The sequence below is a fragment of the Primulina eburnea genome, chromosome 13, assembly GCF_022965805.1.
Source record: "Primulina eburnea isolate SZY01 chromosome 13, ASM2296580v1, whole genome shotgun sequence".
In the NCBI taxonomy this organism is placed as follows: Eukaryota; Viridiplantae; Streptophyta; class Magnoliopsida; order Lamiales; family Gesneriaceae; genus Primulina; species Primulina eburnea.
In genome coordinates this window covers 8,126,112-8,147,114 of record NC_133113.1, presented here as the reverse complement: position 1 = coordinate 8,147,114, position 21,003 = coordinate 8,126,112, and the positions used below count along the sequence as shown (strand labels likewise).

At 37.5% G+C, this 21,003-nt stretch overlaps 1 protein-coding gene across 1 annotated transcript; it reads right to left on the bottom strand.

Annotated features, from left to right (window-relative positions):
- Nucleotides 1-16,961: 16,961 nt before the first annotated feature.
- Nucleotides 16,962-19,494, bottom strand: LOC140809356 (anaphase-promoting complex subunit 11). Its single transcript, XM_073166951.1, has 3 exons — nucleotides 18,835-19,494; nucleotides 18,137-18,255; nucleotides 16,962-17,282 (listed from the first exon to the last, which is right to left on the bottom strand). Exons 1-3 carry the CDS (start codon nucleotides 18,882-18,884, stop codon nucleotides 17,167-17,169), a joined length of 285 nt encoding a protein of 94 aa, XP_073023052.1. The 5' UTR covers nucleotides 18,885-19,494; the 3' UTR covers nucleotides 16,962-17,166.
- Nucleotides 19,495-21,003: the final 1,509 nt, after the last annotated feature.

Here is a 21,003-nt window from a genome sequence, read left to right as displayed (position 1 = left end):
GCATGAAGGCATCTTTTTGTGCCAAAGCAAGTATGCAAAGAATTTGATTAAGAAATTTGGAAATGAAAACACCAAGCACATGAGAACACCAATGGGCTCAAATGAAAAACTATCCAAAGATGTTGCGGCCGAAGATGTTGACAACACCCTTTACCGCAGTATCATAGGAAGTCTCTTATACTTGACTGCTAGCCGCCCTGACTTAATGTTTAGTGTGTGTTTATGTGCTAGATACCAATCTAATCCTAAGATTTCTCATTTAAAAGCTGTAAAACGTATCCTACGATACATAGCCGGAACCATTAATCTAGGATTATGGTATACTCATGAAACCAATTCTAATCTAGTAGGATTCTCAGATGCTGACTGGGCAGGGGATATAGATGATAGAAAAATTACTTCTGGGGGTGTTTCTATCTTGGCAATAATTTGATTTCTTGGCATAGTCAAAAACAGAATTGTGTGTCCTTATCCACTGCCGAATCTGAATATGTAGCAGTTGGAAATGCTTGTACCCAACTTCTGTGGATGAATCAAATGATAGAAGATTATGGACTTAAAAGTGAACTTTTAATGGTGTACTGTGATAATTCTAGTGCAATTAACATTTCAAAAAATCCAGTACAACACTCTCGAACAAAGCACATTGACATAAGGCATCATTTTATTCGAGACTTAGTCGAAAAAGGATTGATTAGAATTGATTTTGTTGATACAAATAACCAACTGGCTGACATATTCACAAAAGCATTAGACTTTGAGAGATTCTCCAATCTCAGGAAATCTCTCAGCATGTGTTCTGATTAATCATTGATAGATGTTGTTCCAGATGTTACAACATCTCGGACAACACCTAAACTACATGTGCATTTTAGGACTTAGGCATACCACATTGCATTCATATTGTGATATGTTGTGTTGAAACTATGTAGCATAAGTTTTCTGATGCACTTACAATTTCCTGCTATCTCTTAAACCTTCACACCTATGCATTTGAACTCAGTTCCAATAACCTTGATGATTGGTCACTTGATTCTAATCAATGGGACAAGTCTCCAAAGAAAAATTGGAAAAAAAAATAAAGCAATGAGCCTGTGATTAGAAGGAAGATGGAAAAAGCTATCTAAAAGAGCCCAATGAAGGCTGTGCTTTTAGTATGGGAGATACCCCTTCTAAAATTAACACAGACATAGGAGAAAATGGAAAAAGCTACCTAGGTGAGTCCAATGAAGACTGTTCTCCTAGTGTGGGAGCTGCCACTCTTATGTTTAGAAATTTGTTGAGTCACCAAGTGTGAAGATAATCAAATTTGTTTTTGGGAATTGTGCGTGCTGTCAGGAGATGTTGCCAACATCTGTGACAACACTTCATCTGTAAACATATCTCATATCAGCTCTCATGACTCTATTTCTGTTACACTCTTTTTTAGGCATAATTAGGGCATGCATAAACGCTTTTCCGTGAATTCTGACGTGACACAAAGTTATAGATCATTCGACAAAAGAAAAATTCGATGAAAATCCAGATTGTGCGAAACTCTCGAATTTACGTGATGCTCGATGTCTAGTGGTGCGAAAACCGATGTGGGTTACTTCTAGAAATTTTTGAATCAATTTTGTGCGAAATATTATCTATGTAATTAATTAAAGGGGTTAACGGCTCATTTTTGTGGTGTTTTTTTTACCGTTAGACTTACAGGCAGTTACCTTGCGTTTAATTGTGATTATTAACATCATCACTTCTCACTTTCTTTACAGCCACTATTCTCGAAACCCTAAGCAATTGCACCAGCACTTTCGCATCTTCCTCTAAATTTCTTCTCATCTCTCTGTCTGACTTGCAATTTATCATCAATGGCAGGCACCGGTTTTGATCCCCTGGACATCCGGAGTGAAATGGGGCACACATAAAATGTTGCCGGTACTGAGACAACATCTGCTACGACACCCGCTGCCGAATCGTCTCTACCATTGGTGATTACAACTGAAGATCCAGTCCCTTTGGAGATAATTGCACCAGGCGAACTCGAAAATGCCTTCAACGTAGAGAATCCACCAATTATCCAAGTATTCGATCCGCCGCGTCAACCCGTTCGTCGATCCAAGAGACAGGCAGGGTATAATCCTGACCTCACACCAGGGAAACGATTTCGGTAAAAAGGGCAACCATCCACTCGTCCATCGTTGATTGACCCTGCAGAGACTTCGGGAGATGACTCCGCTGATGGGGACTACGAATTGGTTGCTCGTAAAAAAACCTGCACCCCGAGTTACTGTTGTCTCGTCATCCTCGTCTTCTATCCAGGATGATGATGATGCTCCCTCTGAGCCTGTCACTTCTCCCACACTACCCTCTCAGAATCATGTTGATGAAAGTGAGGTTGAAATTTCGTTGGCCCAATTTATGGCCAACTTGAAAAATCAGAAGGGAAAGGCTCCTTCAACCTCTACTGTTCACCATATCGCTACAAGTCCAACTGCATCCAGCCAGTCAAAGAGTGCCTCTGCTGACGAAGCGGCCTCTGGTGGTGCCAGACACGCCAATGACTCTGAACCTATGGGTATTGCCCCAGATGTTGAGAACACTGAGGACGACATTGATCTATCTGCCTATGATTTGGCCACTTGCTACAACAACATGTTTTACTCTGAGATGGAATTCTCGAACTGGCCTCTCTATGAAAAACGAGATTTTGTTGCGGAGCGTAATGTGGATGTGGAAGCATTTTACCGGTACAATTTAATTGAGTTTCTCAAGTCTAGGGGTCTGTTCTCTACATGCTCATCTGTTCTCCCTTACTGTCATAAGGCTATCCTTGAATTTTACGACAATCTTACTTTAAGTGTTGGGGATCCAAGATCGGCAAAATTTGGACACGTTTTTGTCCGCAACAGGGTGTACAACTTCACAGCCGATGTAATAAATGCACACTATAGTACACCTGCTGCTGTCGAAGGCTCTCCTCCGGATTTAGGTGAGGTAATTTCTGTCCTCACTGGTGGCATGGTCAGCAAGTTTCCTCTCCATCCACACAAGGTCTCAGCTGCTACACTTACCTCACTCTATTCGGTGCTGCACAAGATTGCCATCCATAATTGGAACCCGACTACAAATACCACTGTTGTCACCAAGGCTCAGGCGCTGACTCTCTTCTCTGTTGGGAATTCAACTTTAAACTTTGGCCGCCTGGTGTTCAACACAGTGTTGCAGTATGCGAATGGTGGTTTGAAGTCATCCAAGCTCCCATTTCCATCCCTTATTTATGGAATCTTGGTGTCACAGGGGTTTATTAAGAACATTACAGAACCTTTATCTTTGCCCACTGACCCGCTCAAGATTGCCTCTGCACTTATGCACGGCAAGAGGAAGGTTGATCTTCCATGGAGTGCCTCTGCCTCGGTACCTCCTGCTACTGGTTCTTCTCAGCCTTCCGCCTCCACCACTGTACCTCCTACCACTGGTCCGTCTGCACCTACCACCTCTACTCTATCTTTGTCTGATTATGTGAAAATATTAGTCATTGGTGCCCAAATGGTTCTCGACCATGCCCTGAAGAAGATTGAACAAGCCAAAGCTGATTTGGCCTTCTATGAGGATTTGGCTATTACCATCCAAGCACTGCTGGCTGTTGGAGTCTTTCATGGACAAAAAGGGGGAGATGATGCTGGTCCCTCTGGCACTAAGGATGACACTGATACGTAAAATGAGGATGATAGTGATGATGATGATTGATTAATTGCTTTTGATTTTTTTTACTGTTTCGATCTTCTGTTGTCGTTTAAACTGTCTGTGCTCTTATAGTGTTAACTGTTTGTGCTCTTATAGTGGTCTATGACTCTACTATATTTGTAAGTCTGCCTCTTCCTTTTTGTTTGGAAATATCAAGAGCGTGTGCATGTGTTGCTTTGAATGTTGTCACTTTTACTAACAACATCTCTGTTAACAGTTTCTTATTCAGGGGGAGACAAATGTGCCTGAACTCAGGGGGAGTTAAAACAAACTGAGAATGATATATGGGTTTGATCTCATTTTGTCCAAGAAAGGAAAAAAAAAAGGGGAGATTGAAGGGAAATAAAGTTTTTCAAGTTTTCGATTAATATAATTAATTATTCCCCCGATATATTTTCCTTATTGTTTTGATTGACTAAATATTTGTTTTGATTTTGCCTTTCTTGGCTAATGAGATATTAAAAGATTTAGTAAATTGATAAGATATGATCTTAAAGTTTAAAAAGAGTTTATTCCTAATAAAACTCTCACTTTCCTTGCTTATAGGTTTCCTTATAAGATAAGGCTCTCATCTATAAAAAGAAAAACCTAGGACGTTGGAAGGCGCCGTCTTTTACCCAGAGTCATATGCATACTTTGCACGATCTGAAGTTCAGAGAAAATCACGTGGAACATTGCTCCTTTGAAGACTGCCGATATCAAGTGTTGCCGTGAATGTTGGGAGCATCCGAAGACAACATCTGATGCGAACGTGGACGTCCCAAGGAAAGCATGGGATCCTTTGCAGTTGCCGGAGGGACCAATCACGAGGGGTCGACTAAAGAGATTCAAGGAGGCGCTACAAGGAGTCATGAGCAAGCCGGAAGAGGTCGTGATGCATGGGAGTACATTTGGAGGCCAACGGAATGTCATTCAAGCATTGTTAGAGAAACCCGAGGCTACACGGACGTGTACACGGACCTGCACACGGGGTCCGTGTCCTTTACAAGCTGGGATGGGTTTTTACAGTAGCTCCACGGACCTGGAGACGGACCCAGGCACGGGGTCCGTGCCCTATGCATTTGGAGAATACAGTGCCTACACGGACCCGTACACGGAGGTGAGCACGGGGTCCGTGTCCCTTGAACCCGACTGAAGAGTTTACAGTGTGTACACGGACCCAGACACGGAGGTCTGCACGGGGTCCGTGCCTAGTGTTTTCTGCGCGACAAAATTACCTTTTTTAGAGTTTTATTTTGTTAGGAAACTAGATTTCTTGATATCTTTTGATATATTGACTATGTTGGACGAAAAATTACACACAATACACATAATATTTTGAGTTATCAAAACTTTTGAGAATTTTCTCTCAATTTTTCAAAGCCAAGCTTTGTCAAATCAAATCAAACTTATCAAAGTTTTTAACTTTGTGGCGTTTGTCGGTCGTTGCTTGTGCGGATTGTCGTAGGCATCGTTCTTCGAAGGTTCGTTCTAATTTTCGATTGTTATTCTCGTGTTTATTTGTTGCTAAACTCTTGCTAGTTTAGAAGTGAATATCACACAATACTTGATTCAGAAGATCGGGAAAAACACACGAATCTTAATATCGTAATTGAATAGAGGGTCCGATTTATTTTTAATCGTGTTTGCTATTTATTCGTGTCAAGATTCATATCATTTGGTATCAGAGCTCAAGGTTTATTGAATTCAAGTACATATCTTGTTTTTAAATTGCAGATCTGTATTACTTCTTCACGTATTTTCAGATCTGTTTTTGTTCTTTCGTTATTCGTAAATTTTTTTCGTGAATCTGTGATTCTCGAAAATTTGTTGGTGATTTTTTTTGGGATTTTCGAGTAGTATTCAAAAAAAAAAAAAAAAAGAGTACAAAAATTCCGAAAATTCACCATTTTTTCATTTTGATATCTTGTTCTATTTTCTTTAGAGAGTCATATTTAATTGTCTCTCCCAGTCAAAAAAAAAAAATCATATTCGAATTTCTTGTCTACACAGTCCAAGTGAGTCGGTCGCATTTGTTCACAAGTTTGAACCTTGATTGTTTGATATCCCAAATACAAAGCTTGTAACTCTTGAGGAAACTCTCAAATTTGAGTGACATTACTTGAGTGTGAGTGATATTTCTTTGGACTGACTAGTGAGTATTTGTTGTGAGCAAAAAAAATAAGAGAGGAGAGACGAGTGAATTTCTTTGGAGTGACCGTGAGCATTTGGGTGAGGATTATTTTATTTCTACTAACCTTTTCTTGCAGGTACAAGTTTGAAATTAAATGGAGAGGGAGGTAGGAGATAGTTCGAATTCGGGGGTGTCCAAAGCTCATCTAGATGCGTTGTTTGGGGATTTTAGTAGAGCGATGGCGACCCAAATGGAGTCGTTGCATGAGAGGTTGGGTAAACTTGAGGTTAGTGTTAGTGGGGGTAAACCTAAGCCTAAGGATTTGGGTAGAGATGATGAGGAGTATGATCTAGGAGGAGGCGATGAGAGTCAAAATGAGAATTGGGGTAGGAATGAGAGAGATAGAGGATTTGGAAGAGGAAGAAGAGAAGCTATGAGGGGTAGGTATGAGGAGACTAGGGAAGATGGTCACATGGGTAGCATTAAGATGAAAATCCCTTCATTCCATGGGAAATCTGACCCGGAGGCGTACCTAGAATGGGAAAAGAGGGTAGAGTTTGTATTTGAATGTCACCACTACTCCGAACAAAAGAAGGTGAGGTTGGCGGTGGTTGAATTCTTATGCTCTCATCTGGTGGGATCAATTAGTGACCACTAAAAAAAAGTATAATGAGAGACCCATTGAGTCTTGGGATGAGATGAAGAGTGTAATGAGGAAGAGGTTTGTACCTAACCACTACTATAGGGAGATGTTTAAGAGGCTACAAACTTTGAGGCAAGGGTTTAAGAGTGTTGAGGACTACTATAAGGAGATGGAAATACTCATGATTAGGGCAAATACTGAGGAGGATAATGAAGCAACTATGGCTCGTTTTCTTTGTGGTTTGAACAAAGAGATCCAAGATCAAGTGGAGCTTAGGCACTACTTATATCTAGACGAGATGGTGCAAATGTCCATAAAGGTGGAGCAACAACTCAAGAGGCGAGGAGTTGGCCGCACCAATCAAACTGGAGGCGCATCATCTTCTTGGCGGTCAAGCGGAGTGAAGCGGGAGGAAAATAAAGTGGTGCCCAAGCCAAGATTTGACACTAAGCCGGAGGCACCTAAGCAAGGAGTCCAAGGTAAATCTGAAACTCTTTCTAATCGTACTAGAGATGTTAGATGTTTTAGGTGTCAAGGGATGGGTCATATTTCTAGTGATTGTCCTAACAAGAGGGTGATGATCTTGAATGATTATGGTGAGTATGAGTCTCAAAGTGAGGGAGATGGCGAGGGTAGTGATGATGATATGCCTGCATTGGAGGACCCCGATGAGGGATATGGGCGGTTGTAGGAGAAGCGCTAGTGACTAGGCGGATCATGAGTGCCCAAGTCAAGGAGGAGGAGACTAGCCAAAGGGAGAATTTGTTCCACACTAGATGTTTTGTGAATGGTAGGGTTTGCAATGTCATCATAGATGGGGGGAGTTGCACTAATGTGGCTAGTGTTGAATTGGTGGAGAAATTGGGATTGCCTACAGTAAAACATCCTCAACCATATAGGCTTCAATGGTTGAATGATGGTGCGGAGGTGAAAGTAAATAGGCAAGTCCTAGTGTCATTTTCTATTGGGAAGTATGTGGATGAGGTTTTGTGTGATATGGTGCCAATGCATGCTTGCCATATTTTGTTGGGTAGGCCTTGGCAATTTGATAGGCACGTTACTCATGTGGGTTCAAAAATCGTTATTCATTTGTATTAAAGAAAGAATCCATTGTATTGCTTCCTTTGTCCCCCAAGCAAGTATTGGAGGACCACCTGAAAAAGAAAAAGAGAGATGAGGCCGAAAAAAAGAGTGAAATAAAAAGTGAGATGGCCATTGAAAACAAAAATGAAGTGGCTGAAAAAAAGAGTGATCAAAAGAGTGAGATAGCCACAAAAACAAAAAAAGAGAGGAAAGAAAATGAGGGGAAAGAAAAAGAGAGGAAAGAGGCCAAAAAGAAATTATATATGGCCCAAAAAAGTGAGTTGAAACAATTGTTGCACACACATGAGCCACTTGTGTTGATTCTTTACAAGGAGATTCTCCTTAACACAAGTGATATAGCCGGATCCCTTCCGAGCATTATTGTTTCACTATTGCAGGAATTTGACGATGTATTTCCGGAGGAGCTACCTCAAGGCTTACCACCATTGAGGGGGATTGAGCACCAAATTGATTTGGTGCCCGGGAGTGCCTCGCCAAACCGTCCAGCTTATAGGAGCAATCCGGAGGAGACTAAGGAGCTACAACGGCAGGTAAGTGAGCTATTAGATAAGGGGTTTGTGCGTGAGTCCATGTCACCTTGTGCGGTGCCCGTTTTACTAGTCCCTAAGAAAGATGGCTCATGGCGTATGTGTGTGGATTGTAGGGCAATCAATAACATAACCATTAAGTATAGGCATCCCATACCTAGACTAGATGATATGTTAGATGAATTGCATGTGTCTTGCATCTTTAGTAAAATTGACTTACAGAGTGGGTATCACCAAATTAGGATGAGAGAAGGTGATGAGTGGAAAACTGCTTTCAAAACTAAATATGGGTTGTATGAGTGGATGGTTATGCCTTTTGGTTTAACTAATGCACCTAGCACCTTTATGAGGTTAATGAATCATGTCTTGCGTGCACATATAGGTAAATTTGTTGTGGTTTACTTTGATGATATCCTAGTGTATAGCAAGAATCTTGAAGAGCATGTTCAACACTTGAAACTTGTACTAATCACATTAAGGGCTGAAAATTTGTATGCTAACTTGAAGAAATGTGATTTTTGTACTAGCAAACTTGTCTTCCTTGGTTTTGTGGTAAGCTCACAGGATATACAAGTTGATGAAGACAAGGTAAGTGCCATTCGAGATTGGCCAACACCTACTAATGTTGGTCAAGTTCGAAGCTTTCATGGTCTTGCAAGCTTCTATAGGAGGTTTGTCAAAGATTTTAGCACATTGGCGACACCGATGACGGCGGTGATCAAGAAGAACGTTCCATTCTATTGGGGCGAGGAGCAAGAGAAGTCCTTTAATATCATTAAGCAAAAGTTGATTAATGCTCCTTTACTTGTCTTACCTGATTTTGCTAATACTTTTGAAATTGAATGTGATGCATCAGGTGTAGGTATTGGTGGAGTGTTGATGCAAGGAGGGCGGCCGGTGGCATACTTTAGTGAGAAGCTCAGTGGAGCGGCATTGAACTATCCCACGTATGATAAGGAGTTCTACGCACTTGTGAGGACCCTAGAGACGTGGCAGCACTACTTGAGGCCTAAAGAGTTTGTGATTCACACGGATCATGAGTCTCTTAAGCACCTTAAGGGGCAACAAAAGCTGAACAAGAGACATGCTAAGTGGGTGGCCTTCATAGAGACATTTCCTTACATGATCAAGTATAAGCAAGGTAAGGAAAATGTAGTGGCCGACGCACTATCACGGAGGTATGTACTTTTCTCTACTTTGGAATCTAAAATATTGGGGTTTGAACTTGTTAAAGAGTTGTATGTGCTAGATGATGATTTTAAGGAAGTGTTTGAAACTTGTATGCATGGTCCACATGATAAATTCTACTTGCATAAAGGTTTCTTGTTTAGAGAGGATAGATTGTGCATTCTCAAGTCATCGATTCGTGAATTACTTGTTAGGGAGGCACATGGGGGTGGTCTAATGGGACACTTTGGGGTGGCTAAAACTTTAAGTGCATTGCATGAACATTTTTATTGGCCACACATGAAACGTGATGTTGAGCGTATTTGTGAGAGGTGCGTAACTTGTAGACAAGCTAAGTCTAGGACACTACCACATGGATTATATACACCACTTCCCGTCCCTAGTGAACCTTGGGTTGATATCTCTATGGACTTTGTTTTGGGGTTACCTAGGACAAAGAAGGGGAGGGACTCTATATTTGTTGTTGTGGATAGGTTTTCAAAAATGGCACACTTTATTGCTTGTCACAAGACGGATGATGCATCTAACATTGCGGACCTATTCTTTAGGGAAGTCGTTAGGCTGCATGGCATGCCTAGGACAATTGTGTCGGACCGTGATGTTAAATTCCTAAGTTATTTCTGGAAAACACTGTGGGCTAAACTTGGCACTAAATTACTGTTTTCTACGACCTGTCATCCTCAGACTGATGGTCAAACTGAGGTAGTTAATAGGACGTTAGGAACTTTATTACGTGCTATTCTCAAGAAGAACTTAAAGAATTGGGAGAATTGTTTGCCATTTGTTGAGTTTGCTTATAATCGTTGTGTGCATTCTACTACTAACTATTCACCATTTGAAATTGTATACGGTTTTAATCCTTTGACTCCGTTGGATTTGATGTCTTTACCTGTGAGTGAAAGGTTAAACATGGATGGCAAAAAGAAGGCTGAATTTGTTAGGGGGTTGCATGAAAAGGCCAAAGCCAACATTGAGAAGAAGAATGAGCAATATGCCAAGCAAGCTAACAAGGGGAAAAAGAAGGTGGTATTCGAGAAGGGTGATTGGGTGTGGCTACACTTGAGGAAGGAGAGGTTTCCGGAGAAGCGACGCTCAAAGCTATTACCTAGGGGCGATGGACCGTTCCAAGTTCTTGAGAGGATCAATGACAATGCCTACAAACTCGACTTGCCGGGTGAGTATAATGTTAGCTCTACTTTTAATGTTAGTGACTTGTCGTTGTTTGATGTAGGTGACGAGCAAGATTTGAGGACAAATCCTTTTCAAGAAAGGGAGGATGATGCGAACGTGGACGTCCCAAGGAAAGCATGGGATCCTTTGCAGTTGCCGGAGGGACCAATCACGAGGGGTCGACTAAAGAGATTCAAGGAGGCGCTACAAGGAGTCATGAGCAAGCCGGAAGAGGTCGTGATGCATGGGAGTACGTTTGGAGGCCAACGGAATGTCATTCAAGCATTGTTGGAGAAACCCGAGGCTACACGGACGTTTACACGGACCTGCACACGGGGTCCGTGTCCTTTACAAGCTGGGATGGGTTTTTACAGTAGCTCCACGGACCTGGAGACGGACCCAGGCACGGGGTCCGTGCCCTATGCATTTGGAGAATACAGTGCCTACACGGACCCGTACACGGAGGTGAGCACGGGGTCCGTGTCCCTTGAACCCGACTGAAGAGTTTACAGTGTGTACACGGACCCAGACAGGGAGGTCTGCACGGGGTCCGTGCCTAGTGTTTTCTGCGCGACAAAATTACCTTTTTTAGAGTTTTATTTTGTTAGGAAACTAGATTTCTTGATATCTTTTGATATATTGACTATGTTGGACGAAAAATTACACACAATACACATAATATTTTGAGTTATCAAAACTTTTGAGAATTTTCTCTCAACTTTTCAAAGCCAAGCTTTGTCAAATCAAATCAAACTTATCAAAGTTTTTAACTTTGTGGCGTTTGTCGGTCGTTGCTTGTGCGGATTGTCGTAGGCATCGTTCTTCGAAGGTTCGTTCTAATTTTCGATTGTTATTCTCATGTTTATTTGTTGCTAAACTCTTGCTAGTTTAGAGGTGAATATCACACAATACTTGATTCAAAAGATCGGGAAAAACACACGAATCTTAATATCGTAATTGAATAGAGGGTGCGATTTATTTTTAATCGTGTTTGCTATTTATTCGTGTCAAGATTCATATCAACATCTGTGCAGACGTTGGCTGAAGATTGCTTCTCTTGGATCTACTTTTTAGCAACACGTTTTTGCTTTCTTGACTTAGTTTATTCTGGTTGTTTGTTTTTAGAAAGCATTTGTTTTCTCAACTTGTTGAGGAAATTGATTTTTGTCATAATCACTAGTGTTAGGTTTTTGTGTGAACATGATTTTTCTAGTGATTAATTTTTGCCATGAGGCACCGCACAAGTATTTATACTTGTGCATATTTAATCTTGTCCATCTATTTATTTAAAGTCAATTTGTGTTATTAATTTTCCGCTGCGTGTAGATGTTGTCCGAGATGTTGTAACATCTGGCACAACATTTAATTCTGATATAACACGAATTTACTATTTTATATCATATTCTGATATTTTCATTATTTTCGATATCTGTTGGACGAAATAATCCTTACAATATACAACCGGAGAAAGCTAGAAGAAGTGTTGAACACTACAGTACGTGTGCGGTCTCAACACATGATGATCTATACATTCAATGTGATTTGCAAAAATATTAAACCAGTCGAGGGGAGACAATGAACAGGACAACAATGAAACCTCGTGCGAAAACAATCGGCTCCGAGTGTCGTGAACGATAATTCTATGGATAAGTTCACGTAACTAGTGATAATTTAACGATTATATACTATAAGGAGGAGCGTGTGTCACTGATAAATCTACGCTAAGAGTTCAAGATTTGGTAAAATTCGAACTGATATATCAGATCAAACGACCCCGATGTATTTGGGATTGTAAGGTCCAAATTTGAATACGTTCAAATCCGATAAAAGGGTTGTAATGCCCGAGATTTTTATTATTGTAATCTGAAATGATTTGTTGATAAATTGATGTGATTATAGACAGAACGAATCAGACCGGAAAAGCCGAAAAGAAGAATTGAATTATGTGCGAGGGCCGAGGTAGGCAGAGAACCTCGCGCATATGCGCGACCAGGAACCGCGCATATGCGTGAAGATGGCAGAGAGTTGCAAAGAACCTCGCGCATATGCACCGAGTGAGGGCGCGCATATGCGCGAGATGCCGTGAGGTTACGTGCCGAGACAGAATGTCTCGCGCATATGCGACCTAAACAAAGGATGAAGCCACTTGCCATAGCCATGCATTGATATATATATATATATATATATATATATATATATATATATAATGTTTCATTCCTTCACAATTCAGCAAAAGGAAGCGAGAAAAGGCCGAGGAAAGTTTGCCAGAAATCCTTACGCCTTTTATTTTAGGAATTTGAAGTTTGTGCAAGATCCGCCTGTTAGAATTTCAATCCGACTTCAGTGCCGTGTTTCTATCGACAAGAGCTTCAACTGGACGTAAGTTTTACTACGTTTTTGTTATGTTTTGAAAATATGATATTGAAAGAATCGGATATGATTCATATAATCGAAATCGGATCGAAGAACAGATACCGTATGAAATTGTTATGATTTTCAGAGTTGATTTGATATCTGATTTGTGTTGTTATCGATTATGAGATGCTGGGATTGATATCTGATTGATAGTGTATCGCTGGGTATAGTGAGATTGTACCGTTATGCCGTTGAAACAGAATTAGATTGAGTTCTGATTATATCTAGTACTGATTGGAGTTGTATATTGATATTATACTTCTCGATATTGTCATTGTCATATTGATATTGATAGACTTTGAATCAGAGACTTCGACAGAGTAAGATTGACAGAAAAGAAAGGTATAAATCGATGTTAACTGAAATCGACCCGACTGTCCATGGACTCGAGTTTCCCATAAAACTACATACTTTACTTTATTGCATTGATGTTTGCAATTGAATGAAATTGATATGCTTAGTCTATTGATTTATAGCAAAGCGTGTATTGATTCATGAGCGGATATGCCTAGTCTGTGGCGGATATGCCAAGACACTGGATGATTGAATTATATCGATGTTGCTTAGGGGTAGATCAACTCCTATCGCTGAGATTCGATATATGAGACAATGTCCAGAAGCCGAGATTCCTATATTAGATATGAGTCGAGTCTGAGATGACGAGTCACGAGTTTATTTACTGTTTTACATTATTCATGTTTTCGGATTTGATACATGTTATTGATAATTGTTATATGCTTTTATATATGTTTTTATATGATTGCTTGTTTACATGGTTTATACTGGATTATATTCTCACCGGAGTTATCCAGTTGTTGTCTTGTTTGTATGTGTGCATGACAACAGGTGGGACATGATCAGGGTCAAGAAGGATGAGAGAGGACAGTTAGCGTGGAGATCCGGACTTAGAAGTAGATCTGTTTCATTACTTGACATGCAGTGAATAAACAGTAATTTGTTATGATTTACTTTCGTATAGGACTTGTACTTAGATCTGAATATTGATCTTGTAAATGAAATAAAATTTATTTCATATGTTGCGTACTCTTATATTTTTTTAAAAAATAAAATCTAGACGATGTTTATTGTAATTGATTTAATTATTCCCAAAAATGATTAAGAAGACGAATAAGGTTCGGGTCCCCACAAGGGTAGTACTTTTAGATAACGACACCAATATATTTGGGGCAGTAAAATCCATATCAAAATACATGGACCTCATGCCCCCCGATGTATTTAGGGATGTTGGATTTGACATAAAGACATTATGTTAGAATAGATGTCTTACAAACCAAAAGTTGACTAGAAAATTTATTGACTCAGTTATAATAAACAATCTTTAATTTAGTATAATTTGACTTTTTATGGTTTCGTTTTGCTTTATCTATATACTAATGCAATCAGCATAGATAAACTCATTCATTATACTTTAATAAGAACGAATCATAATTCGATGTTGAAATTCATTTATAAACATTGTATAATCTAAATCCGTTCTTAGTCGATTCAGCCGTTTAAACATGAATAAAGGTCGTTTGAGCTCGAGACTAGCATATGCTGGTAAGGTCATAGAGATGTCCAAATAGGGATGTAATCGAGTCGAGTCGAGCCGAACTCTTGAATGTTTGAGCTTGGTTCGTTTATAATCGAGCTGAGCTCGAGCTTTATTTAACGAATATATACATGGCTCACGAGCTTATTCAAGCCTTTATCGAGCCTAAACAAGCTTAATAAATATGAATTATACATTTAAATTTTCATTAAATTAATTAAAAAGTAAATTATATATTTAAATAAAAATATATTATTCTTATTAAAATATGTAAATTTATTATGATAAATAAATTTAATAGATTTTTCTATATATTTCATAAATAATATGCAAAATCAATCAATCAAATATCAAAACTATTATTTTTTTCATCTAAAAGATTACTCATGAACTTACCAACGAACATGTTCACGAGCTAACGAGCCGAATACTGTGAAGCTTGATTTTGGTTTGTTTATCATAACGAGCCTCATTAAACGAGCTCAAACAAGCTTTTATCGAATCGAGCTTCGAATAGCTCACAAACGGTTTGGTTCGTTTACATTCCTATGTCCAAACACACAGATGTGTATTTATATGATGATTATACCGAACTACCGTCCCTCGAACTTTTCAAGTGGTTATAATTCATCGAGAGAATAAATCAGTGGTTATGATTGTACACCATTAGTCCTTACAATCCGGGACAATACTAAGGCTCTATATGCTAGGGCTGTGATTTGACTCGTTTACCGACTTCAGAACGATCATCAGGTGGCGAGATCGGGTATAGTTGCGACACATGTAAGAGCCAGTTCATTGTACTCGGGAATTAACCACTCACCTACGGGCGTGGATATCCTGTGTGATCTGATGAAATAATAGTGCATGGAATCTCTGGCTAGAGTATGAGACGTACGTTAGAGAAGGAATTCTCCAATTGTACATGCGATGCCACTATTTATTCTCAAAGATGTGTCACAGAGTTATCGAATACTTATGTAACCCTCGATGAACCAATGGTTGTAGATTCGATCGGGATATATGAGATGAAGAACCGTACTGTACGTTAATCATAACCGAATGATTCTTGCAGGCACTATCAATGATACCTAGGGAATCATGGGGCGATGCTACTAGACGCTCTTACCATGATTCGATGAGTTTAATCAGAAATCATATTTCTGACATTTTAATGATCAATTGTTGATACATAGAATGAGACAAATTAGGGTAAGCCCGAATAAAGAATCAAGCCTTGAATCACAAAGAATTATGAACTCACGACTAGTTGTATCCCTGAACCATTGATGGTCACACAAGTACTGTATTATTTTGTTCTCGTGGAGATAATAAATTCAAGGAGTTGAATTTATAGAAAATATTGAGATAATAAATTCAAGAAGTTGAATTTATATAAATTATGATATAGTAAATTTAAGGAGTTGAATTTATGATAATTAAAATTTTGAGGAAAAAAAAATTCAAGGAGTTGAATTTATGATATTTGAAATTTGGAGATAATAAATTCAAGGAGTTGAATTTATGACTATTAAATTTTGTTAGTAATAAATTCAAGTAGTTGAATTTATAATTTAAATATTAAATTCAAATGTTGACTTTTTAAAGGATTTAAATTAAATGTGATGAGTGCATGTATAATGGGCCTGGAGAAATATAAGACCAACATATAAATAATTAAGGTTCTTAATTGAACTTTAAAAAGATTAATTAATTATTAAAATAGTTGGACTAGAATAATTAATTGATTAGGCCAATTAAATATTTAATTTAACTAATGGGCTCTAAGCCTATATATTTGTGTATTAGCTTTAGGATTAAAAATATTCCTTGCACAATTTTGAAAAAACCTAGCCTCCAAGCAATGAATTTCGAAAAATCCTTCCTCCTCTCTTCTCTCAATTTCGGCCACCATCTTTGTTTTTCAAAGGGTTTTTGAGCCTTCTCTCGTTTGCTTAATGTCAACGTAAAATCCTTCTCAATTTCTAGTGTAATTTAGAAGGAGAACATTTGATCCAGTTTGCTTAATGTCAACGTAAAATCCTTCTCAATTTCTAGTGTAATTTAGAAGGAGAACATTTGATCCAGTCGTGGACTTGATAGAAGGATTGAAGAAAAGATACAACGAAGAAAGTTCGAACTCCGCTAATTCCGGAATAGTTGGAGCCTTGTGAATCTTTCACCAAAGATATATTACTAAACATCTTATGTATGTTTATTCTATTAAACCATACGAGTGCTTAAACAATATCTTGAATGTCAAGATTAAAATTTTTTAGAACTTCCGCTGCGCTTGGGTACGAGAAAACCGAGATCCAACACGAAAAATAGATCAGAGTGACGAACTATGCCACGAACTATGCATTGTTAGTCCATGTAATAATTTATCAAGTCCTACCCGGAAACTAATATCTGCTACCAGCATCCTTCTTCTAGCTGATTGGACCAAAGAAAATATTACTACTTACTATGGTTGTTTGGAGCAACAAACTTGCATTTTTTCTTCAAAAAGGGAATACATAAAATCAAAACATTTATCCATTTTAAGCTATAAATCTGATTGTTGCGAAGAACAAATTTACGACTCTTTTAACAATTTCGACACAACAAATTTCTTAATAACAAGGAAAATGTTGCTCCCTTGATCATACTTGAGGCACTAGGAGATGCAATATGAGATCTATGATGGTGGATCGAGGGCAAGAATTGTTCATCTTGTTGAGGTTTATCCTTTGAACTGCCACTCCCTACGGCACATGGGGCAATGTGCTTGCGGAGTCTGGGAATTCACCCATTTCAATATGCAATGGAGATGGAAAGCATGGTTACAAGCACCCCAGACTGCACAACATGAAATTGCTAGTTAATACACAAATTGATTGAATCATATATTCTAGCAACTGACCTATCATAAAGAGAATAAATTACGGGGAACAAGAAAAATAATCATCGACACAATCATGATGACGGATGTAATAGGATACACAATGAAACTGGAAAAAGTGTACTTTTTATTTGAAATGGAGAAGAGCTAGCAAACAAAATCAAGCATCAGATACAAGTAAAACCGAATAACAACTATAGCTTTTATAGTTGTACAAGTGCAATATATTAATAATTCTGAACAATCTCAATTTTTGCTAACAACTCATGGAAAAAGAAAGATATGGCTCTGTTAAAAAAAAAGAACAAGAAAGAAAGATATGGATCCAATGACAATATAGTCCCGTACCCTTTCCCAAAAAAGGAAGGGAAAAGGGGAAAAGATGTGGCTTTTTACATAGTACATATGAAATATGTGATTTTAAAGTCAATATAATACATGTAAGTTCATGATACATCTATAATTCTCACAGTTACATTAATAGGTGTCATCCAATGTAGTTAAAAGAATCGAGAATTTAATGGCTTCAATGATACATTTTATATCTACAATTCTTTAACACGAATATATATTTTCCATGGATAAATGAATGTGTTGAAATGAAAATAACAAAGAAAAATTATGCACAGAGAACAAATGAGGTCTAACAGCATCATTGGCATCACTACGCATTTGCAAGGCATAATGTAGAAGGACTTAGCATCATATATAAAAAAAATTGAAGATTTCAGTCATAATAGAAGGGATTCTTCACGTGAATCCTCTTGTCTAATAATACTCATTTAAAATGCATCAACAAACTATCTCTTACTCAGAGGGCAATCATCCCCTGGGAGTTTACAATCAGGGCAACAACCATCAAAAGCCATCCTACAAATTCCACAAGTTTCATCTTGAGCATCCCACGTCCATGAAGCAACTGCATGCAACCTAAAATATATTGAAGAACAACTCTAAGCTATTTGAATTTGGGGGAAAATGGAAATATAAAAGATGTCAAATCTTACTCTATTCACCCGTTCCGATGGAATTTGCAAATGATAGGATCAAGGAAAACTATTTAAATCAGTTGCAAGAGTTAGTAAAGCTATGAATGGAATGGGATGACAAAAGTCCTTTGACGTTCTAAAGGATGCAATATATGTACTAAAAGGATCATCAAATTTAAGTAAATGAGAAAAACATTTAAAAGGTTTCAGGAAGTTACAATCCAGTATCTATTTCATTAGTTTTTCACAGCATAAACCCTCGATAATACAATTTAAGCTTTATGAATTAATGATTCGGGTAGAACATGAATGATCAATGTTAACATCACAAACAAATCAAATATTAATAAGCAGATTCAGAAAATCAAAGCAAATCAACACGCAATCAAGTCAACATTACTAGTATTCAATGATTGATTGGCTATAGATACTAAGTGTGACCAGATGATGCTACATATAACAGCAAAAATTAAATTGGAAAAGGTAAGATTTTATTCATGAATTTAAAAATGAAGGATACGTGTAATCTTGACTTTCATTTTCATGACTCCTGCAAAATAAAAGACACATTCAAAAACATAATTCCAAGCTCAATATTTAAAATAAAATTGTGCTTTACTTTTAAGGTATAAAAAATAAACAATGCCAATCTTTCGATGGAATATTTTTTGTCAAAAACCGTCCAACCAACTTATCCAGGGTTTTCTTAGCCAAGAGTGCTGAATAATATGAACTTAACACATGCAGACTTATGCACTTCCATCTTAGAAAGGATTTCAAAATCTACTAATTTGAACTCGGGTAGCAAGGAATTATTCACTCTAAATCTCAGTTTCAAGTACTCCAAAAAACCCAGAAGTAAAAAAAGAAGTTAAAGGAAAAAAGAATTACTAAAAAACCATGGAAAGGAAAGAGCCTAGATCGATTAAGCTAATGTAAAAACTGAGAAAGATCATAGTTTTCACATGAACACAAAATCTCTAATTTAGCGGTCTTTCTTTCTCAGAAGCAATTCATCAAATATAAGTACAACAACGTGAGGTGCGCTTTCAAGTAAAAATACTCAAATTTTACGCTTACTCCACACAACACATCACATTCCACAAGCCCGACGTCATTCGCATGTCCCCCCATTAACAAATCCACATCCCACTCTAATCCTCACGATGTCAACATTTTCTCCAACTTAATTCCCTAATTTGTCCAAAATCTCAATCTTGTTAAAATGTTCGTTTTTCGAATAACGCACCCCCAAGCGGCCAACCCAGAAAACCCAGCAAACAGATCTACCTAGCACTTCATTTCTCAACAATTCAACACATTCTCATTAGCATTAGGAGAGATGGAGAAGAATAACTTGATTCAGCGCACAAGAATGGCGAATCCAGCAATTGCTTGTGGGGGAAACAAATGTTTTATTTGATATTACAAACTAAACTATCCATGTGTCATTTGTTTTAAGATAAATCTGTGATTAAGGTTTCACAAACTTTGATTTTCTAAATTAGTCAATTTTAATCTCAATTATTAATATTTTTAGTTTCTAATGAATTATTATTATTACTTCATCCAATGGCAATGAAATTGAAATGGATCTATTCCACATTTTTTTATAAAGAGCAGAATAGTTATCTTTAATGACAACATTATGATTCTTCCATTATATCGCTAAATAAAGTCAGAAACTTCCTCAAAACTTCATAAATAAAGAAAAAGGCAAAAAACAAGATAACATAATAATTGAGAAAAATTAAAAAAATCAAAGAGTAAAGAGTAGTCGTCAAAGAGTAAGAGTAGTCGTCGAGAATGAACCAGGGGTAGACGGCGAGACGGAGAGGCGTTGAGCCGCTGTTCAAAACCAAAGAAGAAGACTCGAGGAAAGATTTCATTTGGATGCTATTTCGATTATATTTCATCATAAATTAAGTCTTAAATCTATAACATTATTATTTAAGTAAAATATATTGAATTTCAAATACCTCTATGAAAATTGAGTGAACTTGAAATATTATATAAACATGAAATAGATAAATTTGAAGTTTTTGATCTTACTTCTATATTTGAAATCAATAGATTTGAAATCCAATCTATTTGTTTAAAATATGAAACTTAAACAAATATCGTCAATATATGTTGGGTGCCAAAATATAGTTATTGGACTTAACACTACAAAAAAAAAAGTGATTCGGTGCAAATCCATAACGACCGAGATGTACCTTAACGGTATCTTCGTCTAAATATACATTGTTTTGACATTTTTTCCGATGGCAAGGACAACGTATTTCCATTTAATAAACACTCAAGATGACTAATGTCACAAACGATTATACACCAACACAATATTCATTTGTTAGAAATCCATTCTCCAACCGACGATACATATAATTTCTATCGTTATCCATTTTATCCTACAAAAGAATATTTAAGATGTATTTTATTGAATCGGTATCATTAATTAAAAAAATTAATATATGAGCACCTTATTTCTCATTGAACAACATAAAAATGCAAATTTAAAAAATTTAATGTTGATACTTAATTGAACATTTAAATTATAAAATATTTTAATAACAAACATGTAATATATCATTTAATTTCTAAATAACATGCAATAAAACTATATATAAATCAACAACAAACTTACAATAACTAAATTTGTAGTTAAGTCCAATAACTAAATTTTGGCACC